Here is a 16307-nt window from a genome sequence, read left to right as displayed (position 1 = left end):
GATATGGAGGCGGGGGGAGCCTCTGCGCGGCGCCTTCACGACCTTTGGCCCTCGAGTCTCCCTCAGGGCGAAGAGGGCGCGTAACTGGCTTACGAGTGCTAAGCGCTGATGACGTGTCTTCCCCCCCCCCTGCTATACAACAACATGCATGTCTGTCCACATATAAGTAATCGCAAGGTATCTGTAGTCGTGTTGAGGCGAGACCGTGGATGGGGTGGCGGAGGGGGGGAGAAAGGAAAGGGAGGATATGGGCCCTTAACTCTGGAGTAGCTCGTTCAGATTCACTAATAAAAGCCTTGTTCCATTTCCGTGCAACGCCATTCTGGTCTTCAATACGCCGGGTTCGGTTGATGCCATGTGTCCTGCTCGACACTCGCTCTTTGTCCAGCTTCCAATCTAGCATAGAATAAGCGTGCGTATTAATGCATGGTCGGTTACGATAAGCCGTTGAGGACTCGCACGCGTCCGGGACTCGGGGAAGTAGTTCGCGCGGGAACGCGATGAAGAAGTTGGTATCCTGAATCATCATTGCTAACTGCGTTTATTACCGGCGGCCAGGCCGCACCCGGTTCATCTATCCCGTGAGACATGAGACACACGATAACGCAGGTTCCTATAAAGACGTACACGCCATTGTTCTAGACTAAAACAGTGGCGAAACTCGCGATGCGGTTCAACCTGATCATTGCCCTCTTCCACGGCCTCTTCCGCGACCCCCGCCTCGGCCGCCTCGGCCGCCTTGATTGCCGCGACTATTCTGTGCGCCCCTATCTGGTTGGGGGACCCTACCAGGCCCTTGCCTAGGGGCTTGCGGCCGTGGAGGCAAGGCCCCGGGCGGCGCCGTCGCCAGCGATCCCCGAGCCCCGTTCCTCCCACGAGAAGGCGGCGGGCCCGAGGGGGCGGTCGGAGCTTGCCGAGGTAGGCCCCAGCTGTTCTGGATTGATGAGGGCGCCGACGGGGAACCGGGCCGTCTCTCTGTCTTGCGTCCGCGGCCCTGGTCATGATTGCGGCGGGGTTGTCCGCGCGCGCCACCGCCGTTTGCCCCTTGCGTGGTGGAGCCGATGTTGCTTGCTATCCTGATCGGGTTAGGAGGCGGTTGCCTGTTGACGGGCGCGTGGATGAGGTCCTCGTCCGACTCATCGTCACTCGAGGTGTCACTCGAGGTAAAGTAGGTGTGAATCGGTCTCCTGGCCCTCCCGGGAACGTGGAAGTCTTGGCTCTGTGGCTGAGAGAGATCGACACCAATCCAGGCTATGGCGGTATCTGGGCTGTCCGGGTCTACATACATAAGACGATTGGCCTGGGACCAAGTCGTGGTTCCCGTCACCTTGCCGCCCTTGTCAGGTAGCCCGCACTCCGGTCCGTAGTGACCTTCGGCGCCGCATGTGTAGCAGAAGGCGGGGATATCCTTCACCTTGCGGTGTGTGGCTGCCGGAGCAAAGCTCCTCCATATCTCAGTGCACTGCTTCTCTGTGTGCTCGGCGCCGCAAATCGGGCAGGGTCCGTCCTCCCCCCAGGCTAGAGAGAGCTTCTCCTGGCAAGTAACGTTCCCATGGCCAATTTGACGGCACTTGGTGCATCTCTCCTTCGTCGGGCAGCCAAACGAGCTGTGATCCAGGCTTCCGCAGAATTTGCATTGCAGCTGTGGACATTCGCGAGCGCCGTGTCCGACCCCGGAGCAGAACAGGCAGTGCCGGGACGGATCCTCTACGCCTGGGAAGTACATCCGCAGCTGTCGGAGTTCCTCCTCGGGCGTCATTTCATTCCGCTTGCTCTTAGCGAGAATCGCCGTCAGGACATTTTCCTCGATGTCCCCCTCGTCACCAGATCCGCGTGTCGGGGCGACGCTGGCCCCCGCCGCCTCGAGTACCTCCGTAGAACCGTTTTCCCGCGCTCTGAATTGGTCGCGTACTTTTGAAACCATCGTGTCCAGTTGGTCGTCCTTAAAACAGGCAATCACATCCCTGGCAATGTCTCGGGCAGCCTGAACCCGTTTCCTAGTGCCTTGTAGGTATCCCATCTTGCGGCGAATCTGAAGGTCGAACGCTTTCCGAACGACTCTGCCGGTCAGACGATCGGCTTGGTCGGGATTCGCTTGGCATAGACCCATCGTCCAGGGCTCCAGCCTTTGGACCCAGAATACAGATGTTAAAGCATCATTTTCGACAGAAACTTCGAATCCTGCTGTGGGAGGGAGATGCCACGTGTGTTTACCTGAGTTAAATGTAGTTTGATAGGCTTGCCCGTCCAGGGGCTTTGACACATCTGCAGGCGCCTGGGTGCTGCTTTCTGGCGAAGTAGCAGCCTCATCGTAGTCTGCTGCTTTGCTTCCTGCGTCCGGTTCGCGCTCGCGGCCTGGGGACGCAGGCGACGAAGGTTCTTCGGACACTATTTGGATAGGCGTATTTGTAGCAAACAACTGTGTTGCCCCTTTCTTGAAAGAGGTCCTGGCACCCAGGGCAACGCCCCGATTCCAGCCCGGACGCTGTCCGGGTCTGCTCCCGGGCTTATCCGCGAAAGACGGTCCGTCCGGGTTGCTGGGTGGTTGGGGCCCACTCGCAGCTTCGTCGGCATTCGCCACGCCATCTGCCGGGGGCTCACGAGTAGTGGCATCGGACACAGAATCCTTACCAACTTCCTCCATGGCCCGAGAGCTAGACGGATTGCGCGTTGCCGAAGGGGGATCGAGGCTAGGGACCGACTCTGACATCTCGCCTTCGTCTAGGCCTGCACCGTCACCACTGCCGGTCTCGGCGTGGGCTGTCTTCTGCTTCTTTGAGATGGCTGGCGAACGGTCGCTCTCGTCAGCCGAGAGGGGCAGGCCTTTCAGCTCTTCTCCGTGATCGCGCGGGTGCTTGCCGGCAGGTAGGCTATCGAGGGCGCGGGACTCTCCTTGGCCAAGACCAGCAGTGGGCGCTTCCGTGTCCAGACTCATCACCAATACGGTGGTTGTGCGATGGTGGGGAGAGAAGGTAATTTTGCAAGGCTTTTAGGGCTAGGCTGCGCGTGGGCCTTACTAAGGAGATGATAGAGTGTCGGTCAGAGTTCGCCTACCTGATTCCCAGGGGTCGCTAGAGGAAGATAGACGGAGACGGGGCGGAGACGGGGAAAGTTATCAGATGCCAGTCGCGAATCCTAACTTTGTTCTCTCTCCTCTCTCTTTCTGTCTTTTTTTCGCGTGAAGAGGAGCGATTCATCTCCTGTTGGGCACAGACCGGAAGAGGCAGAGGAGGAGGAGGAGGGCGGAGAGGAGGGGGGAGCGCTTGTCGAGAGCCAGGAGATGGGGGAGGAGGAGGAGGAAATGGCACGAGCCTACGACTTCTAGAACGCGACGAGAACGAACATATTTACCAGAGAGCAGATATTTTGGAATTGCATGCGGCTCTTGGACCGATTTGCAGCGCGCGGATGTACCCCGGTACTCAGGTACTTGTTAGTGGGCGGGTGGCGCACGTTGGGTAGACTTTTTTCCCGGCCCGAAAGGTAAAAATGGCCGTTATCTATTGGTTGGGCCTTGGATAAGAACCTTTGGCGAGATTGCCTACCTAAGTACCGAGGTACTTAGGTAAGGTAGGTACCTAGAGGTAGGCAGGTACTTTGGAGGTTTTACGCGTATTTTTCTTACTTTATTTTTTATTCACATATAGGTCAGGAGGCACGGAGCATCTTCAGTCGTGAGCTCACTTGCACTATACTACCAATGGATTCTTTCTATTTTCACGACCCGTGTGTGATCCGGGCCACCATATCCAGATAGGTATGCGTACGTGTGTCTGCTATCTGCTTCCACCTTAGGCAGTTGATGGAAATTCTAGAACGGCTGCGGCAAATTGCACCCCGTCTCGCGAACCGCCGCCTATCTACTTAGGTACTCGTACCGTCCGGGTTGATGGGACCGGGTCCGGCCCGGCTAGGCCGCGTACGTACGTCTCGGTGAATTACTCAGGTGGCCGGCTGCCCGTCAACGTGGCCACATGCAGCATGTACCTACTTGTCGTATCGTATGCAGCGTATATGTAGGCAGGTAGGCAGGTAGTATTCTCTCCTGCGTATCTCCGGAAGAGCGGACAAGACTAGAAGGGAAAGAAAGCGATGGGGGAGGGAGAGAGAGAGAAAGAGAGAAAAGAAAGAGCACGGCTGCATTTCCTCGAATAGAGCCGTTTCCAATATTACGCGGACGTATAACATCCAAAACCGGAGGACCTGACCCCTTCAAGCCGTGGGTTGGAGTAAGGAGAAGGAGACGGGGGAAGAGGCACAAGGGATATGGGGCGGGAGGCGGGTCGACGTTAGAGGCATTAGTTGTACTCATATTATCCGCACCGAGCGCTGGGGACCCCTAAGCATTGGACCCCAGGTCAGAACGGTGAGAACATGGCAGCGTGGGCGGGTCATCACGTGACTGCATCAGACGAGTACTACGAGTACCGCCCACACTATATACCTACCTACCTATAACTAGGCACATTAGGCACATTGCCTACCTATTGTACGTGTATGTGTGCGTGTGCCTGGACGCGCACCCGCTGCGCTCCGCTAGTCGACGTGCCCAAGGACACTTAGTGAGTAGCAAGGCAAGGAACCTCGCCTAACGTGAGTACGGATGCGAGGTCTCAGATCAGCCCAACTAGTCCCCTGTACCTCACCCCAACCTCTAACCGGATTAGGCGATTATGCCGAGCTTTTTCCCTGTCACCCAGACTTTATCCCTGTTTCTTACAGGGGTCCTTAAAAATTCCTTTCAAATGTATTTCTAACCACCGTACGAACGTGCACTTAATTGATTCTTTTTCGCAACGAAAAGCTGCCCTAGAAACTGTTCTTTAAATAATATAACAAGCGGCGGTGGTGGTAGTGGTGGTGGTGGTGGTGGTGCAGTTAACTTGGTGGTGCAGTTGACTTGGTTGGTGGCAGTGGTGGTGGTGGCAGTGGTGGCGGTGATAGAGGCTTAAGTAATCAAAAGGATCTCACCCCAACCAACTAGTGGAGTAAGGTCTCAGGAAAGAGCCAATAGAATCTTCAGGAAGCCGTGACCCGCTTTGGGGTGAGGTTCAGGGGACTAGTTGGGCTGATCTGTAGACTCTACGGATGCCCATAGATAGATAGATCTACATGCCCTCGACGTCGGAGATGCGCCAACCGGGAAGAGAGAGCGCTCGACAGAAATGAACCTGGACGCCAGGGACCATTTCTGCACCGAAACCCGTCAGGTCTAAGCCACGCCGCGCCCCCACTTCCAAGTCCAGTACGAGGTCCCACGCCAGAGATTGGAAATTGCTCGCAGGTGTCGGTTCTCTGCCCCAGGTCCCCCCCCCCCTCGCTCCCCCTTTAGACCCCTTTTGGTGCCCCCCTAGGTCCCCTAACGCCTTCCATGTACATGGCTGCTACCACCTCACTACAGGTATGTAGATACCTGTGCATAGAGGTAGGTTACCCATCGGAGATGTGAGAGAATCGTCTCTTGATAGGCCTTGTGTAGCAGCCAGGTACCAGGCATGTATCTGATATTTATACTGGTTGCAGATACTGCCACTGCCTCCATACACGTATATGTCAGTACCTACCTACCTAGGCAGGTACCTCCTATTGTCCGGTACGTATGGAGCTGCAGATATCGCCTATCATTCAAGTACCTAGGTACCTGTACCTGGAGTCCCTAACACCGGCGCTACCTCCCCTGAATCGCGCTAGCATGTACGCTGGGCAGGTACCTCGCCCTGCACTGGTCCCCTTCCATCCCCGTCATGGCTGGGTCAGGTAGGTACCCGGTGCGTCTAGGCAGTACCTCTCCCATGTACCTACATTAGGAGGTACATAAGACTAGTCTAAATAATACTACCCGCCTACGTCCGATTTGCTTCGTTACACCCTTCCATCATCATACTACCTGACCTATCACAGACTCAACCTATCATCATCATCAGCTTCCCACCCTTTCCCGTGGTCTTCGTATTCTTCTCTTCTGCTCAGCCTCGATAACCTACTTAACTTCTCCTCATCCGTCCCAACCATATTCGCCATGCGCTTCAACTTATTATATCCATTGACGAACTAGCCACACCTCGTGGGCCTTTTGAGATACTAAAAAAAAAAAGAAAGGAAGACCTCGAGCGCCTTTGAGCACCGTCGCTGTACGTCTCTTCCCTGCCACATCGTGCCTCCCAACCGCGCCCAGTTCCATATCCCCTCTCCGACTCTCTTCTAATCCGGCACGCCTAGCTTTCTTGATCCCGCCCCCCCGTCCTCGGTATCCGCCGCATTTCTTCGCGATACTTCGTGCTTCGCTTGTCTGCCTAGAGACCGACGACCATAGTGCCAGCTTGCCCGCGTCCCGACTCCACGATCCCATTCGCCAATCCTCGTACGCCCGCTGCGGGATAAGGACAAGCCTTGGTTATCCCGAGCCAACCAACCAAAGGTGGATGACGGCCACGACCGAACATCGCTTCTCCTCTTACCTGACTCCCCCGTCCCCGTCCAATACCGCCAAAGTGTCTTCCCCAATCCTCCTCACCCGCACCGTCTCCTACGACGCCGGTACGAACCCTCCTAGACGAGGTGGTACCTATCTAAGCATGCGCGATTCCCAGGCGACGAGGAGACGGAGGTCGAGCAGCATTCTCCAGATTTACCAGGAGCCGCAAGAGCCTCTCGAGCAGCTGAGCGACCAGTCCGCTCTTCCCAACCTCAACGCGAACTGGGTCAATGCCAAAGGTACGTACGTGGGCAGGTTGTGGATGTCGCGCCGCGCGTCCTTTTCTCTCATGTGCTCTGCCGGCCCTCGACGAGGGCCACGGCCGAACGCGACGCACGACTGTAAAGTATGCCCGCAGGCAAGGCTAACGCGAGATCACAAACAGGAGCGTGGACTATTCACATCGTCTTAATAGTCGCACTGAAGATCTTATGGGACGTCATCCCTGGCGTCTCCCAGGAGACGTCTTGGACCCTGACCAACATATCCTACATGTTCGGCTCGTACATCATGTTTCACTACGTTCGCGGCGTGCCGTTTGATTTCAACAGCGGTGCTTACGACAACCTCAACATGTGGGAGCAGATCGACGACGGTGCACAATACACGCCGGCTAAGAAGTTCCTGCTCAGTGTCCCCATCGTGCTTTTCCTCCTGAGCACGCACTATACACATTATGACCTCACCTACTTCACCATCAATTTCCTCGCCGTCCTGGGGGTGGTCATACCAAAATTACCATTCGTAAGCTCCCCCTCCCCCTCTCCCCGTATTGTACCACGTGGCCTAGGAAGAGTCGACTAACATTACCCTCCCCCCAGAGCCATCGCATGCGAGTGGGCTTGTTCTCCGGCGTCCCCGAAGACTAATCACTGGCGCTCGATATGTCCGGGCTGATGTTCGACGAGGCATCGGGGAGTTCCACTGGGAGGCCGCGAATCGATATGAAGCAGTGACGCTAGGAGACGAAAAGAGAGAAGCAGAGGAGAAAATGGAGCAATGGAGAAAGGAAAAAAAAAAGAGCAAGATATCATGTAAGCGCCACTAAGGTGACAACCCAACTAGGTCGAGCCGTTCAACTGTAGGAGACAGTCAGCCAGTTAGTCAATCGAGACAACACCGTGTTTAAGGATTTGATATACGTCCCCTCCACCTATCGCGGCCTCATCGACACCACGGTGCCCCAGACAGCGGCGGTGGCACCGCGGTGACGGACGTGTATGGGCATGCGCTAGAGCGGAGATGCTGGCGCCCCGCACCGATCCGAATACGGCTCCGTAGTCCGCAGAGCCACTCCGGGTCTGGATTTGTGCCCAAGCTCAGTATTTGTAGGGGCCGGGGTGTACGATGTGCGTGCCGGTAGTCGTCTATCGTGACTTGGCTCGGAGACGGTCCTCCCTTACTCTCCTGCCCACCTTCTCCCCTTCCTAACCAGCCAGCCCCGCCTTGCGCGAGCGCACGACGTCTCCGGGGACTACATTCTTGGTTGGTGCTTACATCCATCTTCAAGATTTACTCAAACGAAGCTTAGATGGCCGCATACGGGGACGGATATACGTATGGGCGCTAGGTCTCAAGAGGATCTAGGAAATAAGCACCTATATATCAAATAATAGGCAATGGGACTACACCGTGGGTTCTCTCAGTTTAGAGCGTTTGGCGCGTCGGGTTTCTCACTGGCTTCCCGTGTAATAGACTGCGGTGACGAACCCATGATAGCATAACTATATTACTTGGACTAAAACTAGCCTATATCACTTACGAAACAAAGGGAGGAGGTGGATTGAGATAGCGGAGCAACCATGGTTAAGCAGAAACGAGATTTTCGAGGCCTGTGTGGGAGACTTCCGCGAGGAAAAGCCGGTCCGGACGCTCCTGGTGCTCCTCTGCGCGCAGCTTACTCTAACTCTAGCACGCTCTTCTTCATCGAAGCATACTTCTTTGTCGAAGCACACGCGCCGAACCGGGAGAATACAGCAGACTTGAGGCTAGGCCGGCTGGCCATGATTGGTACCAGCGAGAGTCACGCAAATACATCTCTACCTAGGTAGGCATATGCTCAGTTGGGAGGGGGGTGGGTGAGGTAACCGGACATATCTCCTCACCTCAGGTTAGGAGGTACCTACCCACCCTATCTATCTCAGCGGTCCCGGCGAGGAGAGTTCTCCGGGTGCATTTGTCTGCGTGCGTAGACGCTTGAACAGTACATATACTATATGAAGTGAGTACCGGTCAACATGGTGCGGTCGGAGCCGGGAACACGGGTGGCATAGTGATCTAGGTACATTATCTCACCCTCGGCAAAGGTCAGAGCTCGCCGTCTGGTCTGCCTATCCTCGCGTGCGGACGCGGCATCATCCCCAGCCGCGTCCCCGGATTACGGCAGCGAGGAGGAACTTGGGCGCGCGCGGCTCTCCCATCCAACGAGCCCGCAGCGGCCGACCAGCGAGACGCTTGGGCGATGAGCTGGCTCTCTGCGGCGGAAGCCGTAAACGCCGGCCACCGGCCCCGCTGCCGGGTCGGCCGCTCGCTGGGCGATAGATATCCGGAACCCAGGCTCTGGCCTCTGTCCTGCGGATTCCTCCCGACGTCGATGGCGTCGTGGCGGCCTTCTCCGTCGGGGGACTAGCCGTCGCGGCGTCGGAGCAGCCACCTTACATGCCTACTCATAGGTATTGCTCTGTGGCGGTGCTGACAAAAAAAAGTTGAGGTAATCCTGGGACTACCGGAGATGGCGGATGTTGCCAAGCATGACGTAACAGGGTGCCGGGAAAAGGCCGTTCCCACCTGCATGTACCTAGGTACCTATCTCCTTACGCAACTGGGCGGTACTTGGGAACCTCAGTCAGGTCGCCCGATCGCTCAATCCTCGGGTTCTGTCCTCCTCCTCGCCGGCCGACGGATCTCTGTTGACGCGTCGGCGGAGCGACGATGCTGGGGTTGTCGTGCCTCTAGCAGCGCCGAATCCTTCCCCACTCGACGGGACCTCCGGCGCGAGGCGAAAGAGGACGGAAACGCTTCGCGCGGCCCCGAGGACAGCTATTTCCGTGACGGAGAGGCAACCGACTTGAGCTTGGGACAAAAGCTACGGGTGCCTACGAGGAAGAGGGCCTATATTAGGCTTCACGCCGAGGCTGCTGCCCAGGAATGTCGCGGCCTGCGACGAGAGGCCGACAAGTCGAGCGCGCTTGCGACGCCGGCCTTGGCCAATAAGGCAGCACTTAATATTTTCGTAAGCGACCGCCTCTCGGTGACGTCCTAAGGTTGCGCGGTATGGCAGGGTGGAGTGGCAGAGGATCCAGGGAACCCTCGGGAGCCGAGGCGATCTATGCCCCATCTAGTAAATAGGCATGCCAAGTCTATAGATGCGGTGCCATCGATGTATACTACGTGGTACGTGCATGCGCACGGCATAGGGATGGAGCTATAGAAATGGGGGCAATCTGCGGCAGCGGTGCGGATATAGGCTTGACAGAACGGCTTATCGTTCCCATAAGGGGCCCTATGCAGACCGCTGCGACTGGTATTTTTTTCTCTTGTCTTGCCAATGGATCATCATCTAGGCGACTTCGTCGGTAGAGGAGCAGCGCTCCTCCGTCCTCAGCTCTCGACGAGCGAAAGTGCCCCGTAGCAACGACTTCGGAGCCCCAGCGAGACAGGCAAAGTCTTGTTCTTGTTCGGTCTAGTCACCTCACAACTCAGCCTTACGCCGCATACCTACATCCCTAACATCTATCAACAAGGGCATCTTACATACGTAGATAAGGCCCCAGAATGCCATTCAAAACCGGCGGGAACCAGCGAATAAGCGGCTCCCAGTTCCTCCCGCCGAGAGGGCCGGTCTGATGAGCAATGAAGCGGCCCAACCCAGGAGGTTCCGCCCCCTAGTCCTCTCCTCAACCCTCATCACGTCTGGTCCCTGAGACTTCACCACCTAGCACGCCTCGTGTCTACTTATTGTCGGTCCCTCGGGCCCCGCAAGGGGTTGGATAGGCTCATACAGTCGGCGCCGCGGGCCCGACGCAGGCTAATGGGACGACGCGTCTGGACGAGATCCCTGACAGAATAACTACCCGAGGGTAAAGGGGTAGGGTAACGACAGCAGTACCAGAGAAGAGATGGGTATAAATAAGGGGTCGCGTCTAGGGAAACTGATCAACGTTTCTGCCACAGTCCTCACCAATCTCAGGACAACAATACAGCTAGTGTACACACGGTTTCCTGTCAGCTTTACGAGTCTTACACCCTGCAAAATCACCGGTTGTATCTGCCATTCCCCTTCCATCCCACTCTCGCTATGTTGAGAACTTGGATTACTGTTGCCGCCACGCTGGGTGGGCTACCGGTCACATCCGCTCGAAGGGCCCAGGGTAGGGCTAGCGGAGTTCCGGCTGTAAGTATCACAACTCGTCAATACCTCCCTCCTTCCCCCCAAGGTAAAAGTTGTAGGCTAACGGGGTTACCGCTAACCTCCTTCTAGTGTGATGCCTTGAGAGATGTTGGACTCGGCGATCGTCTCCTTTTCCCAGGAGACCCACGTTTCGAGCCCGAAATCGAGACCTGGCCAGCTGAGAACGCCCGTCTGAGACCGTACTGTCTTGTCCTACCACACAACAAGGAGGAGGTCTCGACGGCATTGAAGGCGCTGGTCAGCATTAACGACGGCGCGGGCGATTGGCACATCGCGGTGCGCAGCGGCGGCCACAGCTACCCCGGATCCAACGGCATCGAGCGTGGCGTGACTATCGACCTGAGCCAAATGAACTCGTCGAGGTACGACCCTACCAGCAACCTCGCTAGCATCGAACCTGGCGCTCGATGGAGGGACGTGTACGCGAATCTGGATAGTAACGGCGTAGTCGTCACGGGTGGTCGCGATGGCAGCGTTGGTGTCGGCGGTTTTCTCCTCGGCGGCGGCATGTCGTACTTTACCGGCAAGATGGGGTTCGGCTGCGATTCGATCGTGAACTACGAGGTCGTCCTGGCCGACGGCACCATCGTCAACGCAAACCGAAATACCAACGCGGACCTGTGGCGGGCCCTAAAGGGAGGCGGCAACAACTTCGGGATCGTGACGCGGTTCGACATCGAGGCTATTCCCACGCGAGACCTGTTTTACGACGTACGCACCATGAGCTACGAGCACACCGACGCCGTGGTCGAGACGGTGGTTGGGTTTGCCAATCAGGAGCAGTCCCTCTCCGCCAACCACCTCGTGACCTACTACAGCTTCGAACCTCGGGACCGCCCCGACATAATCGTGAACACGATTTATGTCAACGTGGAGGGTGACGGCGAGAGTCCGACTCCGTTTGACAAATTGAGAGCACTCCCAGCTCTGACGAATTCGACCGTCCTACAAACCATGGCAGAGGCCTCTGCTGGCGGTGGTGTCGGCACGGGTACTAGGTAGGTAGCGTGCATCGCTTCGCCCGGCTTGTTCGTCGGCTAACTAGGGGGGGTTATAGGAATGCGGCGTCGACGTTGAGCTTCAAGAACGACCCCGAGCTCATCCGTCGCGTCATCGAGCTACACACGGAGTTTGTTGAGACGCTCAAGAAATACCTGGCTCCCGAGAAGTTCCAGTCGGGGATATTCCTCCAGCCCATACCCCCGTACCTGGCGGAGATCGGTAAGCAGCGGGGAGGGAACATGCTCGGGTTGGACAGGGTCTCGGAAGGCATCATCATGTGGACGGGCGGCGTGGGGATCGTCGACGGCACGGACCAGGACTTCGCTGTTGCGCAGGCGGAGCTGCACGCGCTGACGGCTCAGGTCAAGGAGCTCTCTCAGTCGCTGGGCGGGGATAAGGAGTTTGTCTACCTCAACTACGCGTACGGATTCCAGGACCCCGTCGGAAGCTACGGCGCCGAGAACATCCAGCACATACGCGACGTGGCGGCCAAGTACGACCCTACCGGCGTATTTCAGAAGCGCATCCCAGGAGGCTTTAAGATCTCGCGGGTCAGGTGATCCCGACGGCGCGTCGGCAAGCAGCTGGGTGAGCGTGAAGGGTGCTAGGGACCGTCGGGAGACGGGTGTTGCAATGTACCTATTGTAAGCCTACCTATCGTATGGGGAGCCGCGGTACTGCGTGAGTGAAGTTGTCCGCGGCGGAGTCGGCCTGGTCACAGCTAGGTATGGATGGGGACCTTACCTGAGCTTGGTGCCCCCCCCCCCCTCTCACCCCTTTTCTAGCCTCGGCCTTTCTGTCTCTTCGTTTTCCGTGCCGTATATAATATAAATAAAAGAGCTATTTATCTACACGCTGACATGGATCGTTGGTTACTGCTTATCCGGCGGCTCATTGCCCAGCCCGGACGACTCGAATGGGGAATGGTCTGGGGGCCTCGGAGCCCGAACGAGTCTCGGCTCTAAAGGATGTTGGCTAAGGACGTAGGTAGGTAGGGCTGACAGACCTCGAGGGTTTCGCTTCTCCCCGGTAAGGGAATGAGGTTAGGTAAGGGTACCCTACCTCCATGGTGTCACAGGTCATGTGACGAGAAGGGCGACTGACAGCTCGGGACTGCCAAGGGCCGGGATCGGCATGTGCTGTAGCACGGTGTACAGCATTGCGTGGTGACAGTGGCGCAAGGCTCAGCAAATACCCCCAATATACACCGGTGGTACTACGCCGGGCACGCCAGAGTGACGGCGCCAGGCTAGTTTGCTCGCGGTTTCCCTGGCCGTGCCACGTAGTACGAGGTCACGCCCGGGTGGCATTACCTCAGGCACCTGGCCGGCGGGTACGTAGGTACTGCGCAGTATACCTACTACCTCCTATTAGGAGGTACCCACCTACCTACCTGTACCTAGGTACCACCAACGTTCCAGCGTTCCAGCATTCGTGCGAACACGGTACCGATGCTGGTACCGAATGCCGCCTGAGTACCCGCCTAGATACCTACCTAGGTACGTCGGTTGCGCTACCCGGGAACGCCTCCCGCTGGCAACGTGAAATGGACCTGCCGGACAGCACCCATGGCAACGACTTCCCTTCCTGTCTTTTCTTTCTCCCTTTCTGCCTTCCCTTTCTCTCCCCCCGCGTCTGACCGAGATAAAGACTAGGGAAGGTGGCACGAACTGGGCTAGCAAGCTGCCTGGAAAGCGCACCCATCGCAGCTTCGCGATTGGGCAGCGGTGACGCCATGGCCTTACGGGTTGGCCTCCTCTATCGGACTGAGCTAAGCGGGATGCAGCGAACGGCCGATGGCTGGCCGTGTCTCGACGCTCTCTGCTGCTCTGTGTCCGGTAGACCGGCTAGCAGCTCGCGCTCGTCTCTCGTCTCGAGCTTCTCGCCTCGTCTCTCGTCTCATCTATTCCCTCGTCTCACAACCCAGCGCATCGCCGTCGTACGATCTCCTATGTGTGCTAGGTATATGTCACGAGGAGTCACCGCCAGGAGCTCGGAGTAAACCTCAAATCCGCGTCGGCGTTTTCGGCCCCCCCAGAGCTATTTAAACAAGCCCTGCTGCTACGCGGCCAAGCGGTTTTGTCCTCGGCACCAAGGCTGACACTCGCGCGCTTCCGCCGACCTTGATCCGCAGCCAGAAGCTTGATATAACCGACCTCCTGTGCTCTCTTCTTCTGCCTCCCCTCCCCCCCTGCCAGCTAGTCAGCCGCCGAGTCGCCACGATCAACCGTCCGCAACTTCGACTAAGGTCAGGCCGAGTCGCGTATTCTCACGCCTAAGACACGAAACCGGGAATCGTGGCAAGATGAAGTCTGGGACCACCCCGCTCTACGCCACTGATGCGCTGGCCGAGAGCGTGAGCAAGTATGCCGAGGCCAAGTCGCTGGAGATCCCGCGGCCGCTCCGCGATTACCACGCCCGCATTATCAGAGACCACCCCGAGGACTCCAATTACATGATCTCCAGCTTCCAGTCTCAGGCCCTGGTCTGGCTGGCGCGGCTCATCGGGGCCAGGAGAGGTGGGTCTTTTCGCTTCTTTTTCTTTCTTTCTCCTTTGGCTCGTGTCTGCGATAGACGATACGAATCATGTCATATTACTCGACGCTGACGCTTTCCCCTTATGTAGTCCTCGAGGTCGGTGTCTACGTTGGCTACTCGTCCATGGTGTGGAGCCACGCCGTCGGCCCCGAAGGTACCGTGACGGGTCTCGAGTTTGACCCCGAGTATGCCGACCAGGCGCGGACAGCCTGGAAGGAGCATGGCTATTCGAACATCGAAGTGCATGTCGGCCCCGCCGCCGAGACGTATGTACCCCTTTCACCCTCACCCCTCCTTTTCCCTTTATACCTACACGTTATTAATCCCACCGAGCTAACCCGTACGTGTACGCGCAGTCTGCCGCAGCTCTCGTTGACCCAGGAACCGTACGACATCATCTTCATTGACGCAGATAAGTCGGGATATCCCGGGTACTTGCGGGCGATCCTAGAACGGTCTCCCGCGGGATCAAAGCAGAGGCTGCTGCGGCAGGGCGGCGTGATCGCGGCTGACAACACACTGCGGCGCGGTCTAGTTGCGGACGCGAGCGCTGCCGCCAACCCCTGGCGGCCGGCCGACTTCGGCAACGAGGATTCCCGTGACCGCCGCGCCGTCCACGGCGTCAGCGAATACAACGACGCTACTACTGCTAGCTTGCGCCTCGACACGTTTGTGTGCCCTCTGTGGGATGGGCTTACGTTGTCTAGGCTTGTCGACTGAGGGTGGCCGAAGGAGGGTAGGGTAGGCTAAGGCCCGCTCAGGGCTTAAGGGGGTCGAGTAGGTGATAGACCTGATAGACAGACATCATCACGGGCAATAGAATGGGGGCCGCGTGACTCGAAGGTTTCTGCATAGGTAGTCATTTAGACCCACAGCTAGCTTCATACGTCGATGCTGATATTATCTAAAGCCCGAAGTGTAGCTATCGGACACCTCTTTTTTCTTGTCTGAAAAGATGTAATCCGCTCACGGTCGACGTCGCTAGGCTGATGGGGAGGTCGAAATTGCATGTTGGCTTCTCGTTGTCGTGACTACTTGGTATCTAATCACTACATAAAGGCATACTTATCTTGTGGCCACGGGAGGGTCTGATTCGCTGCCCCCAAAGCGCGCGAATGAGCTTATATGAAGCATACCATAATTTGGGCGCGGTATGGGGGCCACCTTGGCAGGGGGATGGTCAAAGGGGCTGATAGGCGGTAAGGAGCAAGGGTGTGCGAGTAAGAGCCGGAATAGTATGCCGTTGAAGAAGCTCAAGTAAGCCTCGCAGGTGTTCTCTCTCTCTCCCCTTTTCTCCTTTTCTTTTTCTTTGCACTTGCTCACTCACGCCGCCTTCTGATTGCTTACCTAGATTATGTTTCCGTCAAAAATAGGCGCAAGTTGGGGTTGGGTAGCAGCGAGCTGATAAGTGTTCCGGCCGCAGCAGCTTTAAGAGGAACCGGATCTTCGCTCGTGGTCGATGTCTGTTGGGTCACCCGGGCGTGGCTTGCACGAGAACCCGGCGGGGTCGTCGTCGTGGTATTCTTCGTGGCATGCTCACTGGCTGCGCCGCCCGCGGCATCGAATGCGAGAGAGGCATGTTGAAACCTGGAGACGTTTATTGACTGGGTTGCTCGCATAGCCCCCAAACACCTGGTGGTAGGCTAACTGGAGTTGCCCTTCTGGGACGGATGCGGAAGCAGATATGCATTCTGCACCCTCTGTCTGCGTGGCTGCGCCCCCAAGCCTACTTGTGCGTGGAACAAGCGAAAGACGGGCTGGATATAGATAGAAAGGCAGCGTGAATGGGGTTGGACGTCATTCGGATGGCTGTATAGAGGAGACCCCCCTTTTTAAAACCGGCGGTGTTGTATTTGGAGCCAATCGCCCGCTACTCCACGC

The 16307-nt window shown here is 57.2% G+C and overlaps 4 protein-coding genes across 4 annotated transcripts; 3 read left to right on the top strand and 1 right to left on the bottom strand.

Moving 5' to 3' along the window:
- Nucleotides 1-509: 509 nt before the first annotated feature.
- Nucleotides 510-3377, bottom strand: GGS23DRAFT_588164 (uncharacterized protein). The gene has a single exon (XM_051517533.1). The coding sequence runs from the start codon at nt 2933-2935 to the stop codon at nt 683-685; it is 2253 nt and encodes a 750-aa protein (XP_051367627.1). The 5' UTR covers nt 2936-3377; the 3' UTR covers nt 510-682.
- A 3198-nt stretch (nt 3378-6575) lies between these two features.
- GGS23DRAFT_600939 (ORMDL family-domain-containing protein) lies at nt 6576-7344 on the top strand (the record flags this gene model as incomplete). Its single annotated transcript, XM_051519144.1, has 3 exons — nt 6576-6714; nt 6861-7219; nt 7297-7344. The coding sequence occupies 3 exons, from the start codon at nt 6576-6578 to the stop codon at nt 7342-7344; spliced, it is 546 nt and encodes a 181-aa protein (XP_051367626.1).
- Nucleotides 7345-10772: 3428 nt separating this feature from the next.
- Nucleotides 10773-12448, top strand: GGS23DRAFT_600938 (FAD binding domain-containing protein; the record flags this gene model as incomplete). Its single annotated transcript, XM_051519143.1, has 3 exons — nt 10773-10868; nt 10956-11884; nt 11944-12448. 3 exons carry the CDS (start codon nt 10773-10775, stop codon nt 12446-12448), a joined length of 1530 nt encoding a protein of 509 aa, XP_051367625.1.
- A 1594-nt stretch (nt 12449-14042) lies between these two features.
- GGS23DRAFT_387613 (S-adenosyl-L-methionine-dependent methyltransferase) lies at nt 14043-15516 on the top strand. Its single transcript, XM_051513488.1, has 3 exons — nt 14043-14407; nt 14515-14692; nt 14783-15516. The coding sequence occupies exons 1-3, from the start codon at nt 14194-14196 to the stop codon at nt 15144-15146; spliced, it is 756 nt and encodes a 251-aa protein (XP_051367624.1). The 5' UTR covers nt 14043-14193; the 3' UTR covers nt 15147-15516.
- Nucleotides 15517-16307: the final 791 nt, after the last annotated feature.

Source organism: Durotheca rogersii, assembly GCF_024521655.1.
Source record: "Durotheca rogersii strain YMJ 92031201 chromosome Unknown GGS23scaffold_40, whole genome shotgun sequence".
In the NCBI taxonomy this organism is placed as follows: domain Eukaryota; kingdom Fungi; phylum Ascomycota; class Sordariomycetes; order Xylariales; family Xylariaceae; genus Durotheca; species Durotheca rogersii.
Note: the sequence above shows the minus strand (reverse complement) of the source record. Positions and strands in the feature narration are given on the sequence as shown.